Source organism: Parambassis ranga, chromosome 4, assembly GCF_900634625.1.
Source record: "Parambassis ranga chromosome 4, fParRan2.1, whole genome shotgun sequence".
NCBI lineage: Eukaryota > Metazoa > Chordata > Actinopteri > Ambassidae > Parambassis > Parambassis ranga.
In genome coordinates this window covers 20226675-20239505 of record NC_041025.1, presented here as the reverse complement: position 1 = coordinate 20239505, position 12831 = coordinate 20226675, and the positions used below count along the sequence as shown (strand labels likewise).

The following is a 12831-nucleotide window of genomic DNA, read 5'->3' as shown; positions in this document are numbered from 1 at the left end:
CTTCATTCAGTGAGATAAACCAAATTACGTTTATTTGGAAGACCTTGCAAGCAAACCACAAACTGGTTTTTAGAGCTGCAGCCCCCCCCCCCTCCTTCCCTTCCTCTTCAGTTAATCTGATGCGACATTGATCCTTCTCAATATGCATTAGCAACAGGAGAAAGATTTTAGAAATTAAGAATTACAAACAAAGAGGCTTTTCTTTTTAAGTGGCATCAAAAGAAGTTCTACTACACGGCGAGCGCTTTTTCCTGAAAGGCACCTTCATAGCAGCTCACATCAACTTTGTTAATTGAGCTACTGATGATCCTGTCTTAACCACAGAGCTGGAGAGAGGAATGAGAGGAGAGAAGACGCTACACTCTCTCTCTCTCTCTCTCTCAAGATCTTTTAGTCATTGACCCACCACAGAGACAAACTAGGAGAAGAAAGCAGGATCAAGATGGAGCGTAATGATGTAGTTAATAGCGGCTGGTTGTGAACGCTTCACAGAATTGCCACCAACGGTTTATCCAACAACATCAAACAAACATCAGACCATTAATTTGTGGAAATCCTATTAAACCTGCTGAGAGGTCCCATAAACAAGACGACACACTGTTCCCTACTTATTTTGATTCCTTTCGTGCCTTTGATACTGGTAAGTGTTTCAAATGCTCAGTTACCACTTAAAAATGCAGACATTCAGTAGAGGGGAATTAGGTTGGAGGTGCTAAAAGGAAAGCAGCGTGGGGATCAAATCTTTTCATTGTAACGTGTGTTTTTTTAAAAATGAAGGAAAGGGCCCACGTGCCGTGCAAAGGCTGAAAATACAGGCAGGCCAGCGAGGTTACCAACAGCAAGAGGATAATAAACGAGACTGACACAGAGATATGACAACAACAACTACTGAAAGAGTGGAGGCTGAGAGTCTATCCACCTCCTATTCATGCCGGCGCAATTCAACTAAAGGGCACTCGCAATGTAGTCCCCTATGAGCGGCAGTGAATGGAGCTGAATGGCGGAAATATTTATACGCACCTGATTCCAAAACAGAGACAAAACAAAGAGGTCGTACATCCAACTGATCTCATCCCATAATGTGGAATGTAGACTGACACTGAGAGCGCTGAGAATCTGGTTAATTTTCAACATAAAATGCACCTCAACCAAACAAGGAGAGGCAAAGAAGCCTGTGATTTGTTGATAGAGCTTGTGTGTGTGTGTGTGTTGAGAGGAGTCATAGTTCAGATTCACTTTAAAAGAGCTTTTCTTTCTGTGTTCAGATCCTTGATGTGGATGTTGTTTGGCTAATTGGATTATTTGCTTTTATTTCCCAACTAAACCATGTTTACAGCTTTACACCTCTTTAGCAGTTACCTTTTTTTTCCATTTTTCCTTTTACCAAAGCATTTCATATATTTTTCCTCAGAAGAAAAGAAAAACATGCATTTTTTATACTATTTTAGCCAATTGAAGGGATTCAAATACCCATTTTATAAAACTGTGTGCACTGTGTGAAAAACAAGTGATGCTGTATGAGGGGGAGTTTTTGTTTTTTGAAAAAAAAATGCAATTACAGTATTGATTTGTAGCTTCTATGAATATCACATATTACACCTCCTGATGAAACAAAGCAGCCACAGCAGCAGAGAGTGAGAGTGAGAGAGATCATGATGTGCAGGAGGGCTTGGAGCTGACGTGCTTACCCAACGTTTTGTAGCGCAATTTGTCACAACACTGTTGACAAGAGACCGCTTTTCACACACAAAACAAGGAACTCCTGAAAACGCATTGTCTACATAATGAGGTGCCGCTAACACACACACACACACACTGTTTGTTTGTGTGCACGCGTACAGTAGATTACAGTACAAACCACTATTTATCCCATTAGAGACAGTTTGTTTGGAGCCCATTATTGCGACTTGCTATTGTACAAACAAAGCTGAATGTGGAGTCTGTGAATCAGTTTGATAAAAAAAAAAAAAATCAATACAAAATGTATGAATACAAATTTTAGAGTGTTTAATAGCAGCGGCATTCCTCTTTTCAAGGACATGTCCATCAGGAGGAATTCAGACCTCTCTGGGATGTCAGGACGGATTTTAATGCTCTTTGTTGTTTTTGTCTTAAAACAAGCAGATGACACAATCAAGGATTAATGGCAGCCACAGAGGATGACAAGATTTATTCTAATTTAGTCTGCAGAGAAAGTGAATTCTTTGTTGTTGCCTTACATTTAAGCTACTTATGTAAATATGTGTAACCACTTTCATTACGTGTGATGCATTCTTTAGCAGTATATGTAGAAATGTGTAAAATCTGTGACCACACAAAGGTCAGCAGCCGTGTCATCGGAGTCTTTGAGCATAAAAAGTAAAGGTGAGAAGATGAGGACGGAGTGCAGCAGAGTGAGAGATGCCTGTTTTTTCTTTTACCCTTTAACCCCCCTCTGTTCTTCTTAGAATATGAGCTGATGAAGCAATTTGAAAACAAACTGCATGATGTGGCTCTGCACTGATTTGGAGCGGATTAGAGGTCCACAAACAGAAACAGGTCATAGAAGAACCACCACCTACTGTTGTGTTTTCTCTTAACAACAAAGTCTGCTTTACCTTCCTCTGTCCACACAGAAGCCGCACTTCAATATATTCAAATCAATATGGACATAAGTACGTGGACAGCCAGCCCCCATATGTGCTGCCTGACCTCCAGTTTTTCCGTCTTTTCCCTGTCGAGCCTATTAAGTTTTTGTGAAGTCTGATGAAGGGTGATAAAAAAAATGGTCTCCAATGGGTCTCTATTATACACTGTGGGTTTCTTCTGTACAATATCTGTATAATATTAATATAGATCACTTTATTTTTTTCATAATTAGGGATTTTTTTTAAGGAGGGTTAATGCCAACTCATATTGCGAGCTACCTCATTCTGCAAATACTGGCCCATGTCAGCTCCACTCACACTTCACCTCTTTCCCTACTGATTTGGATTAACCCGGAGATTAGGTGGACCATAATGCTGCCAGCATGGTGACTGTCGGAACCCCATGCTCACACTCAAAACAATTCCTAAGAAACCTATGGGTGACATCATAGACCGTTCATCCATCTGTATATTTATGCACGACTATAGTCCAAATCTTTTGGACGATCCTTTACAAACACAAGAAACTAACCAATCAGACAACACCTCTTCACTACTGAGGCTGAACCTGGTATACAAGCAAACAATGTCACTGAGGATATTTGAACGTTAGCGTACAGTTTTCTGGTCCCTGATTGCCTGGAGTTACTGCTTCATGGTTGTATAGCTCCACCAAAAGTCGTGTTCCAGTTTCATATCTGAGACAAGAGAAATTGTAGTGATGGGATTTTCATCATTTGTGTTTTTGACTATTTTCGTTGTCAACATTTATGGGAAGTTTTGCAGTTGGTGCATCACTCCTTGACTTGTAGCAAAATGTGACCTTTGACTACTGTGTTCACTTAAACTTCAGGGTCTGATCAACATGTTTGTGCTAAATTCCCTCAAGCTTTTCATGAGATTTGAAAGATTGGACCTTTAAGATTAAGTCGATGTTTGTGCCAAGTTTGAAGATATCCCCCTCCAGATGTTCCTGAGTTGAGTAATAAGCAAAAACATGTTTTATAAGGTCACAACGATGTTTGACCTTTGACCCCTAGATTCAGATTCATCTATTCTGAGTTCCAGTTAGCAGAACATAGAGTGTTGGTCAGAATGATAACAGCTGATCCTTCCATTTACCAGTTAGATATCGAATCACACAGAATGATCATTTAGCCAAAGTGTTTTGATATTAAAACACTCAAAACAACAGAGCACTCTCGAACTGGTTTACCCTCACTAAAGCCATCCAAACCAAACTCACTGAAACACTCGTGCGGAGTCTCTGTTTCATAAAAGCTGCTTCCATGGACCTCTGGGCCTGATAACTCCCCCATCACACACTTGTCAGAAGCCATAAGCTCTGCGCTGGGTGACGTCCTCGTCACTGCCATTGCTGCTGGTGATGAAGAGGAGAAGGAGGAGGAATGCTGCCCTGCCTCTGTCCTGAAGTCACATTCAACCTTTGACGCCATGATTCCCAAACAAGCTGCACAAGCATGAGAGAAACATGAAGAATCTCTGGGTGATTTGTGCACTAATATGTTTGAAAAAAGACACTAATACCGCATATTGATTAGGAACAAAGGAAGCCAATTGCAGTGAGGATCCGCTGGACTGCGAATGCTTTCCACAAGGTCGGCTCTGATATGGTTACATATAGTGTATGAGGAAAGTGGAGAGGCAGGAGTGTGTTCGGAATTTAAAGAAACACCGAAGCAACAATAAATGAAGCGTGAAATGAAGCAACTATATCCAATCATCTTGTTTTTTTTATTTCCTGAAATGAGAAGAATCCTCTCACTGAGCTGGATGAGCTGCAATAATGTGATGCTGGACCCCACCCCCTACCCCCCACCCCCTCCACCCACCACACACACACAATAATGTGATGCTGGATGTATGGAAGTTGTCTACATCCTATTGTGAGTTTGTAAACTTGTGGTGTTTTAACCTTTTACGGTTTCATTTCTTGTGTCTGACTAAACTCCTGGTAAATCCAAATGCAGTCAAGTAGGTGGAGCATGAGATAAACACTAACATAGGTTTTATGCCAGAGTCTGAACATGTTTATTTATACGCATGTTTGGAAGATCTATAGGGTTTGACCTCATTTTTTGGAGCCAGCCCTCCAGTGGCCATAGAAGGAACTGCAGTTTGTGACACTTTTATATGGGCTTCATTTCTTAGGGAAGGTTTTAAAATACATCCTGCAATCAAACAAACAAAGTGTAATTCAGTAGCATGTGCAATAATATAAGTATCATTTTTATATTGTATTAAACTAATCACCAGCATCAAATATTTAAATTATTGAATTCAGAGTGCATGATTTGCATTTCTTTGATACATCGCACCATGTCACATTACATCACAGAGTATACTATGTTACAGCATAGCCCCACCAGCTGCCACTGGTACCAACAAACATGCTGTCATTTGTTTCATTTGTGTACACCTGATGCATATGTAAATGACTCTCCAGCTCAACGGTGCAGCAAATCTAAATGTTAATTTACTTGTACTAAATATACAGTGATGCTCATCATTCAGAAAGCCTTCGTCTTTGAGGTCACCGCGCATTATGTTTGGCCTTCAGAGTTTATTCTTAATGTTGAATAGAGTCTGGAGTGGGGTATAGTTTGCTCTGCTGTATTATTATGTTGTGTTTTCTCCTCTTCCCTTCATAGCTTTTTCATTGTATACCCGTTTATTCCGCCCCATTTCATAATCTCTTTTAAATGTGCTTTTCCATCTAAAGCGTTCAAAACACAATAGCAGAGTCATAAACGTACGGCGGATCAGACACAACAGGCTAAGCAAAAATGACATCCTGAGTCTCCACAAACATGTCATGGTGTATAATGGAAACACTAATCACTCCATAATTACAAGAGATGACTCCTCACACGAAGACAAGTCAATGTAATAGCCGGTGAGGGTGGGGGGTGGGGTGGTGGGAAAGGCAGGAGAGAAGAGAGGAGAAAACAGGGCAGATGAGGCGTGATATAAAAGTTATGGCCCATGAAGAAGAAGAAGGGAGGAGGTGACATTTTGACTAATATGCTACTGTCTGAGGATCCGGCTCGACTACATGAGAAAAACCGCGGAGCACAGAGCTTCTTCTCACGTTCACAGAAAAACCCACAAGCCTTCGAATTATTAAATGAAACACACTCCTGTTCATTTTATACCCATTTTCACCTCTGAAGAAGCACCATCTATCTATATATGTATGTATATATATATAACTATATAAATTCAAAGCCTTCTTTGTGAGGAAGAGCACTAGTGTGAGGTCATAAAAAGCTGGTGGAATAAAAGTCATTCTGCTGTTGGGTTAAAATTAAATATATAAAACAAACAACCAGAAAATGTGCTTTCAAAAATAATAAAACAAACAAAACCGCGAGTGACTCACATGTGAGCAGCGATCATGTGACAATAATTTATTATTTGAGTGACCTGCAGACCTTGCACTGGCTTGTAGATAGTGTAGACCTTTAAAATCAATCAATCAATCAATCGATCAATCAAATATCCCATTTGATATTCTTTTGGTAAAACCTTCAGGCTTTATTTCAGGATCAATAGTTGTACATACTGATTATAGTTTACTTACTAAGAAATTCCTCTTCAGTCTCTTCCTTCCATGACCTGTGTCATTCTTTATGTCACACTACGTGAACGTCGTGTTTGAACCACTGCTCGTGCTGGGTTTCCATTAGTGGTGCAGGGCTTTGTGTTGCAGTGGAATAGAGCCCACTGTGACTGACAAAAATGTGGCAGGAGTTAAAAAACGCCTACATTCTGCTCGGGGTTTGGAGGGTTAAAGCTTCACAGCTGTTGTAAGATTCGTCGCCAGGAGAGAAGAGAAAGAACGAGTGAATGAATGAAAGGTGTTTCATAAGTGCCGGCGCTCCTGACATAGCAGTTGCATTTTACAAGCGATCACGGTGAAAGTAATACTGTTAAGTGCCTTCACGCCTGTTTTTTTTTTTTTTCCGCCTGCACTTATGAATTCACTGAATCCATTAATTCATCCCTCCCATTAGCACGCTCGATCAGACCTTGAAAAGAAATCTCGGAGCTTTTTTTTTTTGCACAGACAGAGCAGGGAAAAGTTTTTAAGTGTAAAACATTTAATGATGATGTTGGAAGCTGTTCCGGTTGCAGCGGACCAACCAGCAGGGGGCGACAAAGCTGTGGTGGTCTCCCTCCTCCTCCTCCTCCTCCCCCCCCTCTGTCTCGTTCTTGTACACCCACTTGGACTCCCGCTCCCCTGCCTCCCCCCCCTGACGGGAAAGGCCAACTGAGCTCTGGAGAATATTTATGTGCGAGGGAGAGCAATTGCTTTGAGATCATTCAGCACGCGGGAGAGAGGGGGGAGGAGAGAGAGAGAGAAAATGTGAGATAAGACACGGAGATAAAAGCAGATACAGAGGTTAGGCTTTTGATTTAACCTTCTGCATTTAACCTGGAGGATGATTAAAACTCATTTCTCCCACTGTTGTGGTCACACCGTGTTTGGACGTAGATCACGACACATATCGGAGGCGATAACAGCACTTTTTTGTTTTAACTGAACCATAAAGCGTCTGTGTTGTTGATCGATAGGAATGACTGAGAGATTACTAAGTGAGGATTTTTTTTTTAAAGGCTTTCAAACAGAAAGCCAGTTTGAAGCCACTGCTCAGTGATGGGTGACGGTGCTGGATGTGCCAGATATTTAAAGACTTGTTTTCGAGGAAAGGAAGTAACAATGCTTGAGTTTTATTTCACATGATGGTATTTCACCTTTTCTCATGAGGTTTATTAGATTTTTTTTTGCCCTAATTATCAGGGACATTTTTCTGAGCGAACTGAAAAGGCCACTGTAACCCAAGGGGGGAAAGGATGGATACGTAGACTCATCCAGTGTGCAGATATTTGCTGATAGAGGTCACTAAAATTCAGCCTTGTAGGTTACATTTTTGGAAATACATAAAAGCAGCATGAGGACCAAAAAAAAAGAAAGAAAAGAAAGAAAAGAAAACCCAAGAAACAAGGTATGAAGACATCCAACAGATAAGCAGCCAAGGCAAGAAATGATGGATGGTGAGGGAAGCCAGCAGCGCTACAGCCTCTATCTTTGCCTGGCATTGTCACCCCTGTCAGCAGCTAAATGCCAGTGTCAGTCAACCCCTCTGTTCAGCTGGCAACAGCCCCTCCACGGGCACTCCAACATATCTTTTCAAAACACTTACCTGGCACACACACACAGACACACAAGCAACAAAACACTCAAATCAGAAAACTAGCATCTGATTCTATGCAAACATCAACCTCCACTAAAAGAATTTTAACAGTCTCAGGTTCAGTGAGCTCAAAGGCTTCAGTGACATTTCAATCCTGACAGGAGTCAAAACACACAAACACACTCCCACACTTAGAATAACAAATGAACCAGGCTAGATGACGCTGAGGTTAATGGCTGCTGCTTTGGCATATACAGTGAAACCTAAAATCTTGAAAAAAATCATAACATTTCTGCATCAAATTTCTTTAATTCTCACAAAAAAAAATGAAAAAAAAATGACTTCACACATCGCAAAAAAGAGAAGCTTTCAAACAATACCCCACTGCTTCCCACAGCACACACCCACCACACTTCACACCACACACTTCAGAAGCCATCCTGTCTACCCACTGTCACACATCAACTGGCTCAGTCAGATATCTGTTATGTCCCACTGCTTCGCCCAAACCCTCCTGCGGTATCACCACTTTGAGTTTCTACTGATATGCAGTTTGTATCGTGCTCTAACCAGATGTCCCTGCTGCCCACAAAAAAAGCAGAGAAGCTCACATCTGCACTGAATTCACGCTGAGCTCTTATTATTTCTATGCAAAACTCCACTAATCTTCTCAACGTTTCATCCCACTGTTTTGCCTCCTACTGAATCTGCATCTTTTATACTGTAAAGAAAAGTATGGCTGTGATCTGGTGCCTTTATCCTTCCTCCAAGCAGGGCCACATGCAGGAGTCTCTTTTGGACTGTCTCTCACCTGTATATCTTGTACTTGGTGGTGAATCCTTGCTGGTAGCGCTCTGTGAAATCAGCAAACTCCTGCGAGTTGTGAAAGGGACCCTTGTCCGACAGCAGCCAGCCCAGGGGCCCGGCCGAGCCGCTGAAGCCGCCGGCCCCGGATAGGTCCGAAGCACTGTTGGCCCCTGCTGACAACCAGCTCTGGAGCAGGATTAGTGTCAAGCACTTCCATAGAAACATGAGGGCCGTCAGTCTAATGGAGATGCACGGGCCACTCATGCTGCTTCCCCCGGCCCCTCTGACTCCTCATTCTCCCTGCACTCCTGAAGAGTCCTGCTGGGAAGGAAGGAAGGAAGGAGAGGGAAGGTGAACACAATGAGCTTTTATTTATACAGAGGAATAAGGGTTAATTTTATTAGTCCAGTTTTTCAGGTCAGAAATCACAAGGCTCTTTTTTTATAGATAATCAAATTAATACTAATGAAATTTCTTCTTTGAAATTCTTGGGTTTTATACTATATTTTAAATTTTGAGTTGTAATGCGTTGCAGCTTACCTTATCCTGTAAGTACCGCGGTCCGTGACTGGTAGGAATTAGTCTCCGCAAAATCCCCTGATAGGACCGTGAAGTTGGGTTCGGCTGGACGCAGAGACAGGGCGGCATTGGAAAGCGACTTTTTTCGCTCCCCTCCAAAAAAAAAAAAAAAAACGCAAACAGACGCACAATCAAGGGCAAGTGCGCAACTTGAACCAAATAGAGGACGACATCCAAACCTTCCTTAGAGCGTGCTCCTCTCTTTCATAGCGGTATATTTCCAGCGTCGATGATGCGCAGCGAGGCACGGTACTGTAGCTCCACTCCAGCAAGGGTCAAATCTTCCAGGATTATTTAAACGGGTGTAATTTGGAACACGCAGGACACCACCCCGCGCGGCGTGGGATAGAGAGAGGGGAGCGTCGTGAGTTGCTGCTGCTGCTGCTCCTCTCTTAACTCATTTCTGCTCCTGATTTGGAGAGACGCGCTCGGGGCGCATGCAGGGCGCACGGAGAGCTGCTGCTGCTGGTGAGGATGCTGACGGTGCTTGGACTCCCAGCGCTCGGAATGTGTGAATGGCATTCGGGTCTCTCTCTCTCTCTTTCTCTCTCTCTCTCTCACACACACACACACTCCCCCCTCCTGTACCATACCACCGCAATTTAATTTATTCCAGCAGCGAGCACACTCCCGGTTGGCTGGGACGTAACTGGAGGAAGTGAGAGTAGGTGGTGTTCAGGGGTGGGTGGGAGGATGAGGAGGGGGTGGTCAGAGGATGCTGGATTCCTTATTTTTAATACAAATTAAAGGCGGATGATAGAGAGAGAGAAAAGAAACCTGAAGGTGAAATATGACCTTTAATAAGTCTGCTGCCGCCGTGTGCGTCATATTTTTTCTCCTGTAATTCTGCTAATGAACGGCAAAGGAAAGATTCAAATAAAAATGAGAGTTCTTATCCAAGGTGGGATTTGATTTAATTAAGTTAAAATGGATGCTGTGTCAGCGTTAATGAATCCCCGCAAAAAAAAAAGTTTTTGAGTTTAATGATGCGTTTGGTTTGCGATGATCATCATCACGAGGAGAAAGAGGAGGAAGAAGAGGAAGAGGGCGTTTTCAGCCACCCTGCAGTTATTCTCCTTATCTCCTCTGCCCTCTTCCTCCATCCCCACCCCCTTTTTTTCTCCTACAGAATAATCATCACTTTCACCATCAGCAAACTTAATTAGATCTGCTCTATCCTCCCCGCTCCTCTATCCGTGCGCGCCTCTGTGCGTCGGACACTGAGCGTGGATCAGAGAGGCAGGCGAACGAAAGGGAGGGATATTTCAGCTTCTTTTTTTTTCCTGTTCAAAGGAAGGTTTTATACAGGGATTGGATTAGAGAAATGAACACCATTGAGTCGCAAGATTCACTGGCTTCCAAACTGAAAAAGAAGCTGAAATCCCGTGGCACCGCGACTTGTAGAATCCAGGGAGTGAAAGAATGAGTTTGATTTGTCACGGTTTCATCATCGGTGTCTTGGGATTGGGTGCCTTTTTCTTCTGACCCCTGCCTCGCAGCCACTAGACTTGTGAAGGACAACTAACTAATAGGAACAGGCAGTCTTTGGTCTCGTGGTGTTGTTTCTTGATGGAGTGGAGGTTTCTGCGTGCCTGCCAATTGTAACTGGCTATTTAAAGTTTGTCTGCAAGCACTTTTTTTTTTTTTTTTTTTTTTTTTTTTTTTTTTTTGCTTGAAAGTTTTGAATAAAAGATGCTTTTTAGTGGAGAGAGAGCGTCATGGCTTATTACATCCACCGGTTCATGTAGCATATTTCAGGAAGTTTTTAGAACAGGGTTCACAGCCCCAGAACTCATTTAAGGTAGAGAGAGTACGGAGATCCCCACAGCTCACGTTTACATTCATTTCCAATCAATCATTCATCGGCTCCATTGTACAACATTACATGTAACACAAGCAGCTGTGCCTGTTTGTGTCTTTTTAGTAGCAATATGCCGGGCTGCAGAATTGATCGCCAACTGATGGAGAACTAGACAAAACCTATGAAAGGAAAAAAATCAAAGACAATGTCACAGCAAAGGGCTCATTAAAGCCTCAGAGAGGCTGCAGCCAATGTGCAGGTCGGAGCGGCTCAGCAGTGACCTGTAACAAGGGGTCACCCTCCTGCTCTCTGGGGCCACAGCAACCAAAGACTGCAGGAGTGGAACCTTAGCGACGCTGCATTCAGCCAGGCGTCCTCCTGCAGAGGTTTCACATGTGTGAGGAAATGTGTGTTCCAGTGCAATGCAAGTGAAATGCATAAAACACACACTAAAAGTTAACTGTGTTAAACTGCAACCTATATAAACATTCCAGTGGTGGAAAGTAACACTGATCAATATTTTTCTGTGAACAATAGCTCGTCTATTTTAAAAGAGGTCACTCATAGTAACAAACCCACAAGGAGTTATCTCACAGCTCAGCTCCACTGAGCATGTTGATATATTACAGGTCATTGTTTTGCTTTTACTGCCTGAAGCTTCACTGAGATTTGTATGTGAAAAACAAAAATGGATGCCGGATTTATGTTGTTTAACTGGTCGGAAACAAAAATCTAATCATATATAAAGATGGAAAAAAAACCTTTGTCATGTGACACGTCTGTGTAGCTAATTGAAAAATAAGGAAGTGAATGGTAGCTAAAGCTAACAACGCAAGCTTCTGCCATAAGTGAGTGTGATTTAAATATCTGAGTGAATCGTATTGTTTGTACCAGGCTGTAAGCGTGTTAAGTTGGGCATTTTAACATGAAGGTGTAAGGGGACTGGCCGAACTCAGATGCATAGTGAGTAAGATGCAGTTCCTAAAATGACCAGTAGAGGTAGGTCTGCTAGGAGGATGATTGGAGCTACAAGACCGCAAACCCATGAGTGACATCATGAAGTTATTTACAGTCTTTGAGGACTGACTCATTTTGGGGCCCCCTTCAGTGGCCATTTGAGGAAGTGCAGTTTTTAGTACTTCCATGTTAACTTAATTTGTCAGCTATGGAGAAAGCTGGTTGATCATGATATATGTTTACACCTGTTCTGCCCCCCAGTGGTCAACAAGAGAACTATCTTAAACAAAAATCCTAGCTTCAGTATCTTGTTGCACTGTTATACTTTCTTATAAAGTTACTTTGTTATATAACATATTTGTATACCCTGCTAGATTCAGCATCTGTAGTATTTCCCAGCATGCAATGCAAAAATAAAATAAATAAAATATAAAATAACAAGTCGTCATTCCATCACTGGGGCAAACACAGATAAAGAGAAACCTGCTCTCACATTCTCACATGCTGGCCCTTCAGATCAAACTGACATGCAGACAGAGCAGAGGTGCAGACCCCCAGCCAGCAGCACTCCTCTTTGTGTTAGACATCACCGTTACACCGCCGAGCCGCCACGCTGTCCAGAAATCATCGCAAGCAGCAAAAACAATAACCTGCAAATGGCCTGACATCGTCAAACAGCTGGTGCGCAGACCTCTCGTCCCTGCATGAGCCTGTGTAACACCGACGAGCGTCGGAGAGCACGGAGCACAGCCACGTTTACTCAGCAGCGAGACAGATAGTCATTAGGGGAGGTAAACATTCACTTAAGCCTGAGCGTACTCATTGATGCCACTCAAGGGTC

The 12831-nt window shown here is 42.6% G+C and overlaps 1 protein-coding gene across 1 annotated transcript in view; it reads right to left on the bottom strand.

Moving 5' to 3' along the window:
• Nucleotides 1-9278, bottom strand: part of brinp3a.1 (bone morphogenetic protein/retinoic acid inducible neural-specific 3a, tandem duplicate 1) — a 48969-nt gene extending 39691 nt beyond the window's left edge. Inside the window, exons 1-2 of the mRNA XM_028404021.1 lie at nucleotides 9194-9278; nucleotides 8658-8974 (exon numbers count right to left, since the gene is read on the bottom strand). Coding sequence (XP_028259822.1) covers nucleotides 8658-8917 — 260 coding nt within the window. The 5' untranslated portion in view covers nucleotides 8918-8974; nucleotides 9194-9278. The remainder of the gene's footprint in view (nucleotides 1-8657; nucleotides 8975-9193) is intronic.
• Between the last annotated feature and the right edge of the window lie 3553 nt (nucleotides 9279-12831).